Raw genomic sequence first — 18,857 nt, 5'->3', positions numbered from 1 at the left:
AAAAGAGAGAGAAGGGAGGGAAAAGGACAAAAGAAAGAAGGAGGGAGGGAGGGAGGGAAAGAAGGAAAGAGAGAAGGAAGGAAGGAAGGAAGGAGAAAGAAAAAGGAGAAAGGAGTGAGGGAGAAGGACAAAAGAAAGATGGAAGGGAGGGAGGAGCAGCCAGCCCCGAAGAGCGAGCCCGTTAAAGGAAGGAAAGAGGGAAAGAAAAAGAAAAAAGAAAGAAGGGAGGGAGAAGAGGGGGAAGGAAGAAAAGGAGAGAGAGGGAGAGAGAAGGAAGGGAGGAAAGAGGGAGGGAGAGAAAGAAAAAAAAGGAAGGAAAGGAGGGCAAGAGGGAGGGAGAAGGAAGGAATGGAGAGAGAGAGAGAGAGAAGAAAGGAAGGAAAGAGGGAAAGAGAAAGAAAAAAGAAAGAAGGGAAGGAGAAGAGGGGGAAGAAAGGAAGGAAAGGAAAGAGAGGGAGAGAAAAGGAAGGAATGAAAGAGAGAGAGAGAAAAAGAAAAAAAAGGAAGGAAAGGAGGGCGAGAGAGAGGGAGAAGGAAGAAAGGGGAAGGGGGGGGAAAGGTACTAGCGCCCGTTATTTTAACGGGCTTAAAAATACTAGTAACCTATAAAGACCTAAACAGTTTAGGCCCTGGGTATTTAAGAGAACGTCTTCATTATGAGCCCCACCACCCATTGAGGTCTCCTGGAGAGGTCTGTCTCCAGTTGCCACCAGCTCAGCTGGTAGCCACACAGGGACGGGCCTTCTTGGTTGATGCCCCAAGACTGTGGAACGTGTTCCCTACTGAAATACAATCCTCCCCATCTCTGACCATTTTTAAAAAGCACTTGAAAACCTACCTCTTCACCCAAGTTTATTCAGCTTCTTAAATTTTGAAGTTTTAATCTGTTTTTGATTTTTAGATTGCCTAAATTGTTTTAAGATTTCTGTGTATGTTTTAACTTGTTCCATGTTATTGTTACCACCCAGAAACGAACGTTTGGGGCGGTGTACAAATTTGACAAATAAATAAATAACCTCATTATATTATGTTGGTTTCGTAGTTTCACAACAGTTAATTCTCTTTTTTAATGAGCATAAGTACCTTTTGTTGTTCTAATAAAGTCAATGCTTTAAATATACCTATTTGACAATATTTAATGAGTCAATTGACCAGACCTTTTCTGATCAGTCAACTGACCAACTTTAGGTAAACCAGACACTTAACTACCTAAAGCTTACTCAAATACAAATTTGATTTTTTAATGCCAAGGCATACTATCAGCCTTAGAGAAATTCTATCTTCTGACAACAATGAACACTAAGGATAGGAAATGCCAAGTGTCACTGCAATACACAGTGCCATAAAGTTTATAAAAGAACACTGAATTTTTGCCATGCACGATTACTGTCTTTATATGTTGTGTGTGAATTTATAACAGCAACAAGCAATACAAATAATACTTTTGATGAGGAGGTGCTCAATTGTTCTACTCCATTGTTACTCTAGAAGTAGACAAACACACAAATATTGCAAGCAACCAACAGACACCCAAGTCAGGAAGTCATTTCAGCGATTTTTAATGTGCAGGTTAAAAAAATCATAATCAATAACTGAGGCACATCCCTTGAAGGGGCTTCACCACAAACCTTCTGATACAGATATCATCTTGCTCATTATTAAAGGCAATTCAGAACCAATCTGAGTCAACAGGAAAAACAGATTTAGTCACAAAATTCCTCTGACACATTTGCTGGCATTCCTTGTCACCTAAAGTCTCTTCTCCAGTGTACAGAAAGCATAATACTCTTAGAAAACAATAACTTTTAGCTCTAAACCCACATTCAACTGCTGGAGCAATTTTCCATTTCCCCATAGTCATTTAAGGATCACGAGAACTGAATAATGAATGGTCCCGATCCAACCACAGGGTTTGCGGCAGGTGGCACAAATGTTCAAGTCTGTGTTTTAAGAACATCAGTCCACAGGGATGTGCAGATGGTAGTGCCTGAGGGATGCTAGTGTTAACTCATTTGTGGCCAAGTGCTACTCTAAACTGAGGAAATGCAAACAGCCAAGTGAAAGACTGCATGTGCAGTACAAAATGCAACAAGGGTAGAATGGATTTTATCTGAATTCTGCACAAATATTTTTAATTGTAGTGCCATCATTTATTCTGTTTACTGCGAACAAAGGGGGGGAGGGGATCCTACAGGAAATGCAATAGTTTGCAGCTATCCAAAATAACTTTTCAGAAAACTAGGAAAACAGGATGATACAATCCCGAAAGAACAAGAATAAAAGTGTAGCATTTACATCAAACTGCTTTGCCTGAGAAACGCACACACTGAAGCTTCCATACTGCATTAATACAATGGATTTGTGTTCAGGAGCATGACTTGGGGTATTATGCTTCCAACATAATACAAATTATGTTGTATAACGAAAGGGGAAGCTCCATATTTGAAAACAATACAAGTTTATGCTGCTGGATATTCACACCATTGCCTAATTCTTCACAGAAATATGGCAACAGCCCAGCCAGGAAACAAAGTTTTCAGTTCTTTCTCAAAAAGATAACCTTCCATTCAGTGTTTATGTGCAAGAACCTCTCTATTGAAATCTGACGGAGGCAGCTGTTAAGAGTGTTTTGCAGAGTTCTTAATTCAGCCACCAGAAGCCAACATGTTTCAGTAGCAATGATCATCACGGACAACCCAGCCTGCAGGCCTCACTCACAGGGAAGCAAGACCTGTGTAATGCTTTTTCAAACCTCTTTAGAAACCATTTGGTTTAAGATGTCTGGACATTAGCTGCCAACATTCATGCTTTGCAGGCAGTTTCATGAGATGCTGACTCTACAGCCAGCTCTGCATCTCTTCTTCATACCTCTGTGGATCAATGAAAGGCTTGTCAATGGACTGGATCATTAGCTCTCCGCAATATACACATTCAGCTGCCACGATATCATCAATGTCAGCTTTCATCTGTTCCCGACTAGGCTGGCTTTTTCCTTGGCCAGCAGGATCTGTCCCTTTAGGGCAGTGATGGGATTTGGAGGGTTGGCTTGTGGCCGAAAGCTTCTTCTGAAGGTCCTCCAGTTTAATCTGCTTATAGGCTGGCAAGTTTGGATAAACTGCCTGGAGAAGGCAATCATAGTGGAACATGTGGCCACAGAGGAAGAGATAAAAGGGGCGGTTAAGGAGCGGAAAGTCACACGCTGCACACTTCTCCTGTGGTTCCACTGAGCCATATTTGTTCCTCATCTCCTGAATGTCCTCCCGGATCCTTTTGGCACTCTGCGTTGCTTCCTCCATCTCTGTCTTCAGCTCCTCTATATGCTTGTTGTAGGCCTCTAGAGAGTTGCAGATGGCTTCTTTGAAGTGATCAATAGTGACAAAGTCTGGGAAAAATGGAAGGACATCTTCGATCTTCAAGAGGTTGCAGCTAGAAAGGCAGGCCATGGCCTTCTTGACATCCTTCTCTTCCTGGACAACGTGGCGTGCAATTTTCAGCCAGAGCTTCTTCCGCAGCTCCTCATCCTCATCAGGGAGGTCTGCACAGGACTTTGCCATATCTACATCCACCTGGGCAGCAGGGGGGGGGCGGGAGTCAGAAGAAAAAAGGAAATAGTTACAATTTCCTCTCAGCCCTGTCACAAAACACACTGTTGGGGAAGGAAAGACACTGCTAAGAAGTACTAGATCAAAATAAGGGTGCAAGAACTAGACTCCTTTCTCAGACTCCTCCAACCAATATTGGGTGATTATTTTGAAAAACGGTCTATGTAGGGATGCAATAAAACAGAACTATTCAACAGGGCTTGCATTTTCACTAGACAGACACGCTCCTCACCTTAGGAACATAGGAAGCTGCCATATACTGAGGTCAGACTATTGGTCTCTCTAGCTCAGTATTGTCTTCACAGACTGGCAGCGGCTTCTCCAAGGTTGCAAGCAGGAATCTCTCTCAGCCCTATCTTGGAGAAGCCAGGGACAGAACTTGAAACCTTCTGCTCTTCCCAGAGTGGCTTCATTCCCTGAGGGGAATATCTTGCAGTGCTCACACATCAAGTCTCCCATTCATATGCAACCAGGGCGGACCCTGCTTAGCTATGGGGACAAGTCATGCTTGCTACCACAAGACCAGCTCTCCTCTCCTTATTTTCTCTTCATCCATTTCACAGTCTAGGTCAGAGGGAGAGAACCAAGAATGCAGAAGGCCAGCTGAACAAGCGCCTTATGACATAAAATGGAAAGAGACCCAGGCAAACCTGCACTCTTGATTACAGATGTTACAAGGCTTTCACTGGTTGCCTGGGAGCCCTCAGCCTGGAGATGTCTGTGCCTCCAGAGCTCTTTCTTTCTTCAACAGAAGGGAAACAGGCAGTGGCTTGACTGACATATTGCCACGAATGGCAGAAACAGGGAGACGCCGGTGGCATGCCACTGGTTCTCTCCACATGGGGGCTGCCTTCCAGATGCGCTGCAGCTCAGACATGGAGTGTGTACCAGCTCTGTTAGAGCGTGCATCATGTCAGCCACTCAAACTAAAGTGTTAAATAAAATGGAACCTCCTTTTCAGAAGCAGAGTATCCTCAAGTACCAGACGCAGAGCCAAGTAATGGGGAGAGTCACTGCCTTTTTCCCTCTGCCCGTGAGCGTGCCAAAGGCAACTGCTGGCTGCTGTTGGAAAGAACACTGGGCTAGATTGGGGGTCCCAACCTTGGGTCCCCAGATGCTGCTGAACTACAACTCCCATCATCCTCAGCCAACAACTGGGGACCCAAGGCTAGAAAACCCTGAACTAGATGGACCTTGATCTGGTCCAGCAAGGCAGCTTTCATATTATGGAACCCTGTCCTGGCGGTTCCTCACTTTCCAGGTCTTGACTAGGACTGCGCACTTTCCCGGCTCAGCCTCTGTCTTCCATAAACATCAGAGCTTCTCCATTCTCTCAAGTCTTCCAGCTTCAAGTATCAAGGACCTAAAATGGAAACTGTACGTTTTATATCCTTGAAAGCTGGAGCTGTATGACAGGAGGGGATGGGGAAGCTCCTAAGCTTACGAAAGAATAAGGAGGGGCTGGTGAAGTGTACAGTCATATTCAAGACCTGGAAAGCAGAAAGGAAAGGGAAATGCAGAGGAACATGATGCACACTGTTATATGAGAAAAGGAAAATGGGGAGGAGAGCTGGTCTTGTGGTAGCAAGCATGAATTGTCCCCTTTGCTATGCAGGGTCTGCCTTGGTTTGTAATTGAATGGGAGACAACATGTGTGAGCACTGTAAGTTATTCCCCTTAGGGGGTGGGGACACTCTGGGAAGAGCAGTTCCAAGCTCCCTCCCTGGCATCTCCAAGATAAGACTGAGAGAGACCCCTGCCTGCAACCTTGGAGATGCCACTGCCAGTCTGTGCAGACAATACTGAGCTAGATGGACAAATGGTCTGACTTGGTATAAGGCATCTTCCGATGTTCCTAAAGTGAGGGACTTCCTCTTCACATGAAAGCACACCTACCTGCAATGCCAGATCCACAGCTTCTTCATACATCTCCATAACTTTGTACACATGGACGCAAGCTCGGTGATGTCCATGTTCTGCACACAGGCGGAGCGCATACTTCAGGTCATAATGGATGTTGTCGGCGCGGGTTCCAGCTTGTTCTAGGTATGACAACAGTGAGTCAGGGCGACAGGAAGCATAGAGCGACAGCAGGTAGTTGTGAATGGCCTGCTGTGTTTCCTTCAGCTCATGCACACAAAACTCCATGTAGCGAATGGCTTCACTGATCTGCTGGGTGCTCTCACTCTGACTGTAGTTGACAAGGGCAGGGATGAGGTTCGTTGCATCCAGGTTCTTGCCCATCTCAATCCAAGCATTCACCACTTTCCTGGGGATATGCTGGATCAAGACTGGAGAGAACTTGTAGAAGAGCATCTCATTCTTGATTCTGGACAGGACTTCAAGTGCTTCGTTGTAGTTGTCATGCTGGCAGTAGTGTGCTATCACCCGCTCATAGTCATGCATGATGACAGCAAAGTGTACCATGTGTTCCGTGTCTCCGTGGCTTGCCAACAGCTCATGAATGGTTGCCCGGTTGTTGAACAAGCAATCTTTATTTCTGGGGCTGCCCAAGAAGCTACGGAACTTGTCCCGGGTCCTCTCATAGAGGTCCCGTTTTGAAGAGTCCCCTTGCAGCACCCCCAGGCGATTCAAATACAGCTCTGTCAACCAGGTGGTTAGGAGGGTTGTCTGAGTCTTTTCCGAGGGCTTCAAGCTAGCCAGTTTCTTCAGCAGAAATTCCATCAGTGCTTCTTCCTGCTTGGCCTCAATGAACTTAAGGGCAATCTCCTCAAAATAATTTTGGGTCAATGCATAACACTTAGCACTATCCAGATATTTCTTGTTCTGGAAGCAGTATTCCGCCTCCTTTGCCAGCACAATATCCAGGCACTCAGGGCGGTCCTTGCAGTACTCTTTGGCCAAATCAAACTTGTTAATATTCATGTACATCTTCCACACATCTCGGGATTCACGCTGCACATTGTATCGAAACACAACCTTTTCTGTGTGAATCCAGATTTGCCCAAATGAGGGGTCTTTGATCATTCGCTTCAGTGAGCCAAACTTTTCCAAGAACACATCCTGGAAGACAACCTGTCCATTCAAAGTGCACACGGCCTTCACTCTATCAGGAAAGAGCAGCAGAAAATGGAACTGAGTGAGCACTATAGAAATGGGCTTGTTGGCTGCTCCATCTACATCAGAAGGATACTCCCAAACCTGCTCATCGCTCAGAATAGAGTCAGGACGTCCATAGTCCAGCGATCCATACAAGACCCCGTTTCCCATCATCCAAGCAAAAGCGCTTGGAGAGGAGCGAAGCTTTGGAGTATAGAATGCTATTTCGCTGTAGCCAAGGTCAGCTGGAAACTCACGAAAGCCAGGCAGGTGGTCTGCAGGCATGCTAAAGATCGTGCCAAAGGCCTGCTGCTCTCCTCCTTCGGGCACCTTGCCGACAAACTGGAAAAGCCTCTTACGAGTGGTGGCGATGATGAAGCACTTCCCATCAATCCCTCGTTCTACCTCTAGACAGCAGACTGGAGCAGGCCCTGCCTCCTCCTCCAAGTTATAAATGAGGCGGAAATATTGGTCGGGGTTAGTGCCAAAGAGGCTGCCCTCACTGACAGAAATCTCAGTCTCGTACATTTGGCCTTGGGAGGTTCCAACCAAAATGGGGCCTGTGTTCGTCTCTGAACCAAAGAACTTGTTCCAGCCCACACTTTCAATCAAATGACCTTTCCAGCGGGACAAGAGTCGCACCTTCTGAACACTTCGGTTCAAATAAAGGCATTCACTGGTATTCAAGGCGATGATAAGGTGAGATCCTGGCAAGGGAAAAAGGATCAGAGCAACAGAGATAAAAGTAATGAACAGAGGATCGTAGCAAGGACCAGACACTCCTTTCTAGGCACAGCCACTGATGTTAAAGAGGGTTTCAAATGCTTATGGAATTAGGTTTGACAAGCAGAAAGGTAATATTCAAAAACCCCAAGAGGATGAGATGTGTCAAATACACAATCTGTATATTTGTCACCCACTTATTTTGATGGGAACAAATACATTTAATAAATGATCCAATTCTTCCTTTAAAATCTACCTACCTCAAGCAACTCATGTGGAAGTTTTACAATCCTTTGGAGTTTTTATACAAGGTAATACATTCACAGTTATATGTATTAATATCAGATGTTTAAAATTCGGTTGTCTTTGGCTTCAATATCTTTACAAGTTAAATGTCATATTTTCTGACATATTTTCTATCAAAGATAAAGGAAATGCCATGGGCAATTTCAAACAATTACTAAAATATCTAGCAATAAATTTCTGTACAATTTATATACATTACAGTATAACACATTACCACCTGCACTTATAAACCAGTTATTTTTTATAAGGTAGCAAACATGAATGTTGCAGCACTCCTTTGTTAGCTCCTAGACGTGATTGGTGGAAGGGCAGTCAAATACCCAGGAAAAGTATCACAACCATATTAAGGTCCAATAAGGGAATTCTAAGTTTACAGGATGGTTTGACGAAGGCAAAAGAACAAGAAGTTGGGTCAGCTTAACTGGGAGGTGAAACACTCAAGAACTAAAGCCTCTTTCACACAAAGGTACACTTCACAAATGTTGCTTTAAAAAAACCAAAATGCTATTTTTTTAAAATATATGGAGAGAAATAGCTATGGACAGGAACATATATGTGGTACACAAGTAACCCGAACACAACATTTGTGGCATTTATTAAAGATGTCAAATAGCATTAAGCACCACCACCCCGGCATCCTCTCCTCACCTGTATGGTCCAAAAAGAGCTTGTGAACTTTGGCTTCATCCTTTCGCCCAAGCTCTACCTGGTTAGGCTCATCTGCTTTGGCAAGATCAATTCTATATAAAAGAGGAAAGAAACCAAGTTATTGAAAGGTAGGAAAAACACATTAGGAAGCTGCCATATACTGAGTCAGACCATTGGTCCATCTAGCTCATTATTGTCTACACAGACTGGCAGCAGCTTCTCCAAGGTTGCAGGCAGGCGTCTTACTCAGCCCTATCTGGAGATGCCAAGGAACCTTCTGGATGCAACTTGGAACCTTCTGCATGCAAGCATACAGGTGCTCTTCCCAGAGCAGCCCCATTCTTTAAGGGGAATATCTTACAGTGCTCACATGTAGTCTCCCATTCAAATGCAAACCAGGGCAGACTCTGCTTAGCAGAGGGGACAATTCATGCTTGCCACCACAAAACCAGCTCTCCCTTGCACCACATTGTGGTGCTAACTAAAATTACTAACATTAAAAGTGCAGATTGCACGATGTGTTCAGTCCCCCAAACACCACCAAAATTAAATCATGGACTGTTTATGCACTTAACATATTGGGGAGCATCCAGACTCATTAGTCACAACTAAGCACCACTGAAATTAATGAGACAAGTCAGCTAGGATTAACTTCACCTAGATGCTGCTGACCACCATCAGCATTAACATGCAATGGCTCAATCTGGAAGCCCCCTATGAATCAGTTCCTGGTTTGAAATTTGAGATTATAATTCCGGAGGAAAGATATTTTGGAGAAAGTGATTGGCAGCTCCTCTGCTTTCAAGAAACATTTCCTATCATGTTGGGGTTTTGCCTCTTAGAATACATGAGGTGATGAGGCTGTACTGCAGTGGCAGAGCATCTACTTTGTATGCAGAAGGTCCCAGATTCAATCTCTGACATCTCCAGGGCGCTTTCCAGGTTAGCTGCTCAACAGCGGCAAAATGCTTCCATTCAGGCAAATCTCATTCAAAACATAAATAGCAAAGCGCCCAGCAGGGGGAGCAGTCTCGCGAAAACTAATAACCTGAAAAAGCAGTAACTTTTTTATGCCGGATATTCAACATTACAGCACTATATCGAAGCGATTCAATTCGAAACAATGCACTGGAAATATGAACATAACCCTGCTGTTAGCGTAGGGACTGAGGTGTCACAACACAGGAAATGTGGTAGCACACTTCATAGATATGCCGTGACCCCATTGCAGGGTGTAATCTGGAAAGCGCCCAGTAGGGCAGGGAACCATTTCTTTCTTTATTTAAAATATTTATATCCCGCCCCAACACTGCATTACTGCTCAGGGCAGCTCACAACATTTATAAAATAGTTACAACATAAAATCAGACTAATAAATTAACCAAATTAAACAAGTTAAAAATCCAAGCTAAAACCACAATCAGAATTAGCTTTTAAAATTTCAAATTAAGTTCTTTAAAAAGCTAAAAACTAAAAATGATAAAAACTTTCAAACACCTGTATGATACACTGGAGAGCCACTGCCAGTCAGCGTAGACAATATTAAGCTAGATGGACCAATGGTCTGACTCGGTATAAGGCAGCTTCACATGTTTCAACACTTTCATCATACTTTGAAGTTCACCTCCATCATCACCAATTTAGAAATAGGACCTGAAAGCTGAGATTCTCAACATTTCAATGAGACATCACAGACCATACAACATTTGCCAGGAGGTTTAGGTTCATAATCCTCTCATTATCTTGCCCACTCTATAACCATTATTTAGATCTCAATAAAAGGAATGGGAATAAGAATCTGAACAAATTACCTGAAAATTATGTCTTTTCCAAGACTCATGCACAGCTGATTAGATGAGACCACTAGGCTATTAATTTTTTCGGGTGGGGTGAAATCAATCCTCTGTTTGTTAAAAATTGGTGTCTCCTTTTCTAGCCGAGCATTCACATACCCTTTTTAAAAAGAAACAAATTGCTAGTTTAAAAACATTAATATCACAATCTAAAATTAAATCTAATGTTAAAACAGAAAACAGAACCTCAATTTACTAGTATATTTCTGAAAAGTAGATGCTGAGGACAAACAAGAGGTAGAGATGTGCCCGAACCAGTTCAGCGCCTCCTTAGGGAAGAGCTGAACCAGTTCGGGAGCCAGCATTCGAACCGGTTCGACGGGGTTGGGGGGTCGTTTCCTTTAAAAAACAGGTGAGCAGGACCTTACCTGCTCCTCAGCCACCCCACCACTTTTCCGGGTGTGGTGCTCGCTGTTCAAAAGGCTGCGTGCAGCTGCCGCACAGCTCTCAGCAGCTTGCGCATGGTGTCAGCACGCACCTGGTGTTGCTGACCACACAAATGGCCGCTGCACATGCGCGGCAGACCATGTGCATGCTGATAGCAGATTCAGGCTGCTGGAAACAGGGCTGCAACCCCATGTAACCTTTTGAACGGCGAGTGCCATGCCTAGAAAAGTGGTGGGGCAGTGGCGGAGCATGAAAGGTCCTGCTTACCCGTTTAAAGGAACCAACCCCTGCCCCACCCATGGTTGCACAAGCCATTCATGCCCATCCCTAAGAAGAGAGGAAGGTCATCACTTTCATGCCTTCAGAGATGGGGCCAGAGGTCAGCAGTAGAGTGCCTGTTTTGCATTCAGAAAGCCCCAGGTTCAATCCCTAATATCTCTAGTCAGGGCTGGGAAAGACACCTGTCTTTCTCAGGAGATCGACTGCCAGTCAGAGTAGACAAATAGAGAGACAGACCATCAGACCAGCAAAAAACAACTTGCTGGCTAATACTGGATGCTTAACTGAGAAATTCTTATGTTCTACTATTTACTGGTGCTCTGTGAAAGCAGTCTATTATTATTATTATTATTATTATTATTATTATTATTATTATTAATTCGATTTCTATACCGCCCTTCCAAAAATGGCTCAATTATTGCCCTCTGCATCTAAGAAAATGGAGAGAAATATTAATTTATTCTTCCATCAGAAGCCCTATAACTATAAACCTAATAATATGTACAAGAAAACTTAACAGCACACAAACGATGATGCAACCTAAGTTTACATCACACATGCAAAAGCAGTACAAGGTACAACTTATAAAAAGGAGATTATCATTCTTATGAGACTCTCAGGGTAAAAGGGAAATCGCTTTTGAAATTAAAGGAGCATTACTAGAGTATAAATTATTTTCCGACACTCTTGAGAATGCAATTATGTTCTTCCATTCAGTTTACACTGACCATATACAAAAGATTCAGAGGGAAGATTTGTGAAAAGGACATATCTGTTGTGCCTACAGGCAGGACTAGAACCAATGGACTGAAGTTACAAGCAGGCAGAGCCAGACTAGACCTTAGGAGGAATTTCTAAACTGTAAGAACTGTTTGAGCCACCTAATGGCGCAGCAGGGAAAAGACCAGACTAGAAAGCCAGAGGTTGCCGGTTCAAATCCCTGCTGGTATGTTTCCCAGACTATGTTTCCCAGACTATGTGAAACACCTATATCAGGCAGCAGCAATATAAGAAGTTGCTAAAAGGCATCATCTCATACTGTATGGGAAATGGCAATGGTAAACCCCTCCTGTATTCTACCAAAGACAACCACACGGCTCTGTGGCCGTCAGGAGTCAACATCAACTCGACGGCACACTTTACCTTTTAAGAGCTGTTTGACAGTGGAACAGTCTGTCATGTATTGTGGTAGATTCTCCTTCTCTAAGGTTTCCAACCCAAGTCTGGACAGCCACCTATCAGGGATGTTGCAGCAGATTTGTGCAGTGGCCAGGGGGTTATTACTAAAAATATTTGTATACCGCTTTTCAAGTGATCAAAGTCATTTATATAGCACAATAAAAATAAAAGACTATTTCCTTTCCCAAAAGGCTTCATAAAGAGATACCAGCAACAGCCACTTGGGAATCGAGGTTGGACTAGGGGACTTCCAAACTCTGTGATTCCAAGATCAACGTTTTCTCTTATAAAGCATGCTTGCATATTGGTTTTCTCCTTAATTCACTTCTCACATTTTGAACTAGGTGCAGGAAGTTATAGCATGTGCAATCTTATGACAGTTAGGAACCATTTTACTAAGCATGTTCACTAGAACTTTCATCTTTGGGTTATGCCCAGCCACTTGCCCACCTGGGCTGCAGTGCAGTGAGAAACAGAGGGGGCGAAAAAGACATAGACATGAAGATAGCAGGTATTTTTGCAATATTCAAAGCACACAACATTCTTAGTGTTATTTTATTAGACTGATGAAGTCTCCTAAAATGTGGGAAAATAATAATGTGAAGTCCCAAGCATCCCCACAGTCTGCCCAGGCAAAGAGGTCTTTTTCCAAGATCAGATTGCATCTCATAGTTTGCCATTGACCTGGAAAATAATGTGACATCCTTGTGGAATGAAACATAAATGGTGCTCATTAGCAGAATACAGGAACTATCTTTATGATGCACAAACAGATAAAATCTGAGCTTTTGTGCCACCTCTGTCCTTCACAGATATCTGTTTTTCCTAACCCCAGATTTCTCATAACCTTACAGAATACCAGGCAACCCTTTAAACAGGATCTGCTAAAAGAATCCATGCATATCACCTCAGGCTAGGCAAGAAAAAGGGGATGGTCAGTTGTGGGTCCTTTCCTGTGTTAATTAATACCAGCTTCATTGGAAGTAGGGAAAAAACTACTGATGCTATAGGGATTTCTAAGCAGGAAGCCTGGGAAACTGTTCACTTGCAATGTGTACTTCAAAGAACTGACACAGAATACAGCAAATGGCCATTATTAAAATTCCAGATAACCCTATAAATAGATTTCAAACACTGCATAAGAACAGAGGGCTGCAAGATCCCTTCCAAAGCGGCATGTTACTTGCGTGTTCACAAGTACGCAGCTTGGGGGTACTACTGGACCCGGCTCTGCTTTTGGAAGCTCAGGTGGAGACGGTGGCCAGGGGTGCCTTTGCACAGCTTCAGCTAGTGCGCCAGCTGCGTCCCTTTCTCGAGAAGGCAGATCTGGCCACAGTTACCCATGCCTTAGTCACGTCACGGCTGGATTACTGTAACGCGCTCTACGTGGGGCTGCCCTTAAAGAATATCCGGAAACTCCAGCTAGTGCAAAACGCGGCAGCTAGGGTTTTCTCTGGAGTTGCCCAATGGGAGCACATCACACCCATTCTGAAAGAGTTGCACTAGCTGCCAGTTTGTTTCCGGGTCCAATTCAAGGTGCTGTTTTTTACCTTTAAAGCCCTTAACGGTCTGGGCCTGGGGTATCTGAGGGACCGCCTGCTCCCAAGGGTTGCTGCCCACTCGGGTCATCTGAGGGGGCTCTGCTCCAGGTACTGACAATGAGGGAGGCTCGGCTGTCGTGCACTCGGGACAGGGCCTTCTCTGTTGCTGCCCCCAGACTCTGGAATGCTCTCCCAGTGGCCATTCGCTCCTCAACCACAGTTTTTAGAAAGCTTGTTAAATCTTGGCTTTTTATCCAGGCTTTTACATGATTGTTTTTTTTTTTTTGCTGCTTCTATGTGTTTTTACCTGTGTATAGTTTTTATGCTTGTATTTTATAGGTTTTAAATTTGGTTTGTTTTTATATTTTTAGCTTAATATTCTTATTGTCATTTTATTGTATGTTTTTTAACATTTGTAAACTGCCTTGAGATTGTTTTTAATGAAAGGCGGTATATAAATTCAACAATAAATAAATAAAATAAATAAATGTTATTTAGAGACTTGCATGTTATTTAGAGACCATGCACAAAACACAATTTGTTCACCCAAACCAAATACAAGAGAGAACACTGATAAATTAATATGGGTGCCACACAGGATCACAAGAAGACTGGGAAAGACCAAAGGATTTTACTCTTTGCTTATTTGCAGTACTGTCCCACCCCTGTGTCACTAGTCTGAGCTCTCCCCACCAAGGATCCCTCACCACCTTTCAGGGCCACAAATGGAACAGCCAGTTACCATTAGTACTACACCAAATGCTGATGTTTACAGTATTACAAATACTGATGTAGCACTGTAGGGGTTTTAAACACTTATTTTAATACACAAACATATACACTTCTATGTACCTAAGGAATTCCCCAATCGGAGTTACTACTTCACTTTTGGGAGACTCTGTGAGCTTCACTGACAGTCAATACAACCACTCAAGTTTCCTATTAGAAAGAATTATGATGATTTAAAATTTAATCTTCTCAAATGTTTGAATACACTATAATGTTATCAGTGTAATCAAACAAATACCCTAAGAAGTCTGATTGCTTTCATCCCAAACTCTGCAGAAGGGGAGAAGGAGGCACAAAATATTATTTTTGCTTTTGTCTGGGGGTGGTGGTGGAGTGAATTACTTCTAAGGATCTAAAAGCAGGCACAATGAACCTTGCAACATGAATTTTGGCTCTTCGCCCAGCAAAAACAGAACTCATCCCCCCCCCCGGCCTACCCACACAGGATATCTGACAAATAGGTTTCAAAAAGCTACTTTCTCTTTCCTTCAGAAGTGGAGTGCAAACAGAAGGGGAGCAGAGATTACACTTCCATTTGGAAGAACTCCATTGTGTATGCAGCATACCTGAAGACGTTATCTGAAGAGCAGCCAATCACAAATCATTTATCAAATTAGAATACTGGGGTACACAATTCAAATTTCTGCGGTGGCCATTTGCTTGTATTACTTAACAAGAGCCACAACATTAAACAGCTGGTAACAAGAGCCACAACATTAAACAGCTGGTATCATTAGTGGATTATGGCACCAAAATTGAATTCTAAACTATGGGGAGTACCATGGACTCAACAAAGCCTTGGACATCCATTCATGGCAGGAAAGCTAATCTTTCCCTACAGGGGCAGGAAAGAAGAACTCTGCTAGTATAATAAATTGTCAAGCAACTTTACCTAATACTTTATTGTTATACTAGCTGGGCGGGGCACAGAGGATCTGCACCTCTAGTTTCCCCTGCCCGCCCCCGCCGCCTTCCCCCCACCCACCTGCTGCCACCTTCTTCCCCCCGCCCACCACTTTGTTTCCCGCCTCACCCACCCGCTGCTTTCCTCTCCCCCGTCATCAGCTTGCTCGTGAAATCTCGCAAGAGCTGCCATGCATGGGACAAGTACGCCTTAGAGAAGTATATATGTAGATGTAGAGGTGTGTGTGTGTGTATTAGATAAAGTTGTTTGTGTTCTATATCCAGGAACAGTTAAAGAAAGGTATTTATTTATTTATTTAATATATTTCTGTACCGCTCAAAACTTGTGTCTCTGAGTTTTATATGACATAAAAATAAATAACTGTGCTTGGCTTTAGAACACCAGCAAGTTCAATATAATTTTTCTTCAATCCTAGCTTAAGGCTTGCCAGCATAAAGAAAACTAAGATCATCTATTATATTCTCTTTCATATGATCATATTTCTTACTTTACATCTTCAATAAAGTGGAGGAACAGATATGGTAGGAGATTATATTCATCAAAATCCAAAGACAGAAATATTGTTTTATTCTAAGTAACCACACCAATGTTGGGACTTCAAGACATAGTCATTCAAAAGAGACATAATCAAGGCCTGGAAAAATGAAGGATCTTCCAAAATTTTAAACCAGGCCATTGAGCTATTATTTTTTAATTCAATCAAGCCTGTCTGCAATCTCAGAGACAGGCTGAATTCAATATGGCTCAAATCTAAAGGAATTAAAGCTTTGGGGTCTCTGAATAAGTTTATAGTCTTTAAATACTGGATTAGCTAAGACCCCGCGCTAATATTCAGTAAACCGAAAATATAGCTGAACGAACTCCGATTACCCTTAGAAAAACATGCCCCGACCTGGGAGAAGGACCCCCAACAGACTGACAGCTATTAAAGCCTAGATATCTCTCCGACGTCAGCCAAGACCCAAGGACCTCTGCTTGCCACCCCATTTTATACAGCGTATAGGCGACCGTACAAGGATGCCTATGGGACGCAAATACAGAGAGAACTTGTGTCTGGCCCAACGCAAGGCAGCAAAGGAGAAGCTGCAGGGGTCCACTGGAAAGTAGGCTACGAGGGGGGCTGTTGGCGGAGGAGCTCGGGGGAGGGGGGAGCAGCACGTGTCACGGCCCCGCCCCGCCCCGCGCCGCTGCCCTCTCCTACCGGTGTGCGGAATGCCCAGGCTGGTGCGGCTCTGCTGCGAGGAGGCGGAGTGAGAAAGCGAGTCCACGTACTGGTCCAGAATGGAGGCCATGGCGGCGGCGGGTGCTCCTCCCTTCCTTCCTGTCTAGCTGGGCGGCCTTGCTGCCCGGTGGGCCTCGCGGGGCCCGCCGCCTCCGGCCTACCTCCCAGCCCCGCCTAGCCGAGCACCACCTCCCGGCTCTTTCTCCACCACCCCTGCTCAGCGGCCCAGCGCCATGATCGCGCTCGGTGACGCTGCTTCCTGTTTCCGAGTCCAAGCCAATCGCTGAGCGCAAGGAGAGAGGCGGGACTCGGAGTCTGCGCTGTGTGGCGCTCGCGCCTCGCCGGGCCTGGGAGGTTGCCTTGCCTCTCGCCGCCCCCCACCCCCCCCCCCGTGGGGCTTACCTCCTCCGCGCGTCTCTCCGCTAGCCCAAGCCCAGGCAGGAAGAATGTCTGCAAGGCCAGTTCTGTAAAACTTTCAGAAAACGCCCACCCCGGACCTGGGCTTGAAACGCCATGATCTTCTAGCGTCTGTTTTTCCTTGGCGGGGGAGGCTGGTGGTGTCAAACGCTGGTCACGGAAGACTACTGCACTGCCCCCTCTCCGTTGCCTCCACGGCTTGCGTTGCTACCTGCAACGCAGCAGCTGGGGAAGTCCCAGTACAGACCTCGGAACGTGGGCAAGAAGTCCCGGGTTTGCTGCTCCAGAAGGGAGGCTGAGAAACGGTGGTGCAAACTTGCGCTAGACTTGCGGAGAGAGCCTGGCCCCTTTATCATTTTTGTGCCCATTCTCTCCCTTAGCTGCGGTTTTGAGGGAGGGAGGGTGGGGGACATGATATCTGTGTCTGATTGCCTATATATCTATGTAAACCGCTTTGGGGATTTTTGTTGGAAAGCGGTATATAAATGTTCTTCATATTCGTATGATCTGGCTAAAACTTTGTGGAATTCATTAAGGCAAGGGTGAGCTCTGCTAATGGTAGATCTCTGAGTGATATGAAGTAGGTAGGCAAGATTTACTGATTCCCAGTTGTTTAGCAATAGTAACAAGGCTGCTTCTTTTTGCTTTTCTAAATTAGGTTGCTGAAACACAGAAAGCTGCGGGGGGGGGAGAGAAGGAGTGGGTTTTTGTGTGAAAGGACTGTGAGCTCTGTTCTGCTATGGAAGACAAACTCTTGGGCTGAACACATGCTCAGAGGCATCCTGTTCCCTAATTCTGTTTCTCTGCTTCATTTTTATCCCACTCTTTCCCCAAGAAAATTGGGGCCGCGTACAAGCACTTTTTATTCTCACAGCAATCCTGTAAAGTAGATTAGGCTGAGAGAGACTGGCTGGCCCAAGATCATCCACTGAGTTTCATGGCTAAGTGGGGATTTGAACCTGGTCCTAGTCTGACGCATTAACCACTTATACCCTTCTGGATTATTCTAAGTAAATGTCTGCTCACTCTGAGCCATTATTTTGTGCCTGGAGAAAAAGCCCATCCTGCAAGTTTAAAGTCTGACCACGCCTGCATCAAGAATAATGAATAACAACTCTGAGCATGCCCCTTAACAATTGTTAAGGTTCACAAACAAAGGCACCTCCTGTGCCTCTCCATTCAAGCATTGTGGTGTGATGGTTGCTTGTGACTCCCTAGTTCTCCCCAGGTCCAGCAACAGGAGCTCAGCGTGAGGCAGGAACCACTCCTGATCGTGGCTTGTCTTACCAGATGTTGCTGAGCAACCAGCATGCTGGTCTTAATCTTCAGGAGATTCGTACTGCCTTATCTTGTATAGATTTGAGTTTTGCATAGAAATGTCACAGGCTACCTATTGCATTCCATAGGAACATAGAAAGCTGCCATATACTGAATCAGACCATTGGTCCATCTAGCTCAGTATTGTCTTCACAGACTGGCAGTGCTTCTCAAAGGTTGCAGGCAGGAATCTCTCTCAGCACTATCTTGGAGAAGCCAGGGAAGGAACTCGGAATCTGCTCTTCCCAGAGCGGCTCCTTCTCCTAAGGGGAATATCTTACAGTACTCACACATGTCATCTTCCATTCATATGCAACCCAGGTGGGCCCTGCTTAGCAAAGGGAACAACTCATGCTTGCTACCACAAGACCAGCTTTCCTTTCATGGCCCTACACACCTACCAGTTGTGGGTAATGCTTTGTGCATCTGATGAAGCACAAAAATTATGCTACAGTCCAATCAGCCTTTAAGGTGCCAGAAGATTCTGTTTTTGTGTTTGCTTTCAGCTATCTTTCTGGAATGTGTTTACAAAGAAGAAAGACCTCACAGGTCTTGAGTCATACTGGAAACACATACATACCTTTTAACATACTGGAAACACATACATAC

General features: G+C 44.5%; 1 protein-coding gene across 3 annotated transcripts; it reads right to left on the bottom strand.

Annotated features, from left to right (window-relative positions):
* Positions 1 to 1,542: 1,542 nt before the first annotated feature.
* Positions 1,543 to 17,070, bottom strand: VPS18 (VPS18 core subunit of CORVET and HOPS complexes). Of its 3 annotated transcripts, none has more exons than XM_053284632.1 (5): positions 16,917 to 17,070; positions 10,151 to 10,292; positions 8,340 to 8,431; positions 5,499 to 7,369; positions 1,543 to 3,566 (listed from the first exon to the last, which is right to left on the bottom strand). In XM_053284632.1, the coding sequence occupies exons 2-5, from the start codon at positions 10,177 to 10,179 to the stop codon at positions 2,838 to 2,840; spliced, it is 2,721 nt and encodes a 906-aa protein (XP_053140607.1). In that variant the 5' UTR covers positions 10,180 to 10,292; positions 16,917 to 17,070; the 3' UTR covers positions 1,543 to 2,837. The 3 variants fall into 3 exon arrangements, with proteins under 3 accessions (XP_053140607.1, XP_053140605.1, XP_053140606.1); XM_053284630.1 differs by lacking the exon at positions 16,917 to 17,070 and adding an exon at positions 16,494 to 16,790; XM_053284631.1 differs by lacking the exon at positions 16,917 to 17,070 and adding an exon at positions 16,565 to 16,790.
* Positions 17,071 to 18,857: the final 1,787 nt, after the last annotated feature.

Source organism: Hemicordylus capensis, chromosome 1 (genome assembly GCF_027244095.1).
Source record: "Hemicordylus capensis ecotype Gifberg chromosome 1, rHemCap1.1.pri, whole genome shotgun sequence".
Taxonomy (NCBI): Eukaryota; Metazoa; Chordata; class Lepidosauria; order Squamata; family Cordylidae; genus Hemicordylus; species Hemicordylus capensis.
This window is presented reverse-complemented; position numbering and strand designations above follow the sequence as displayed.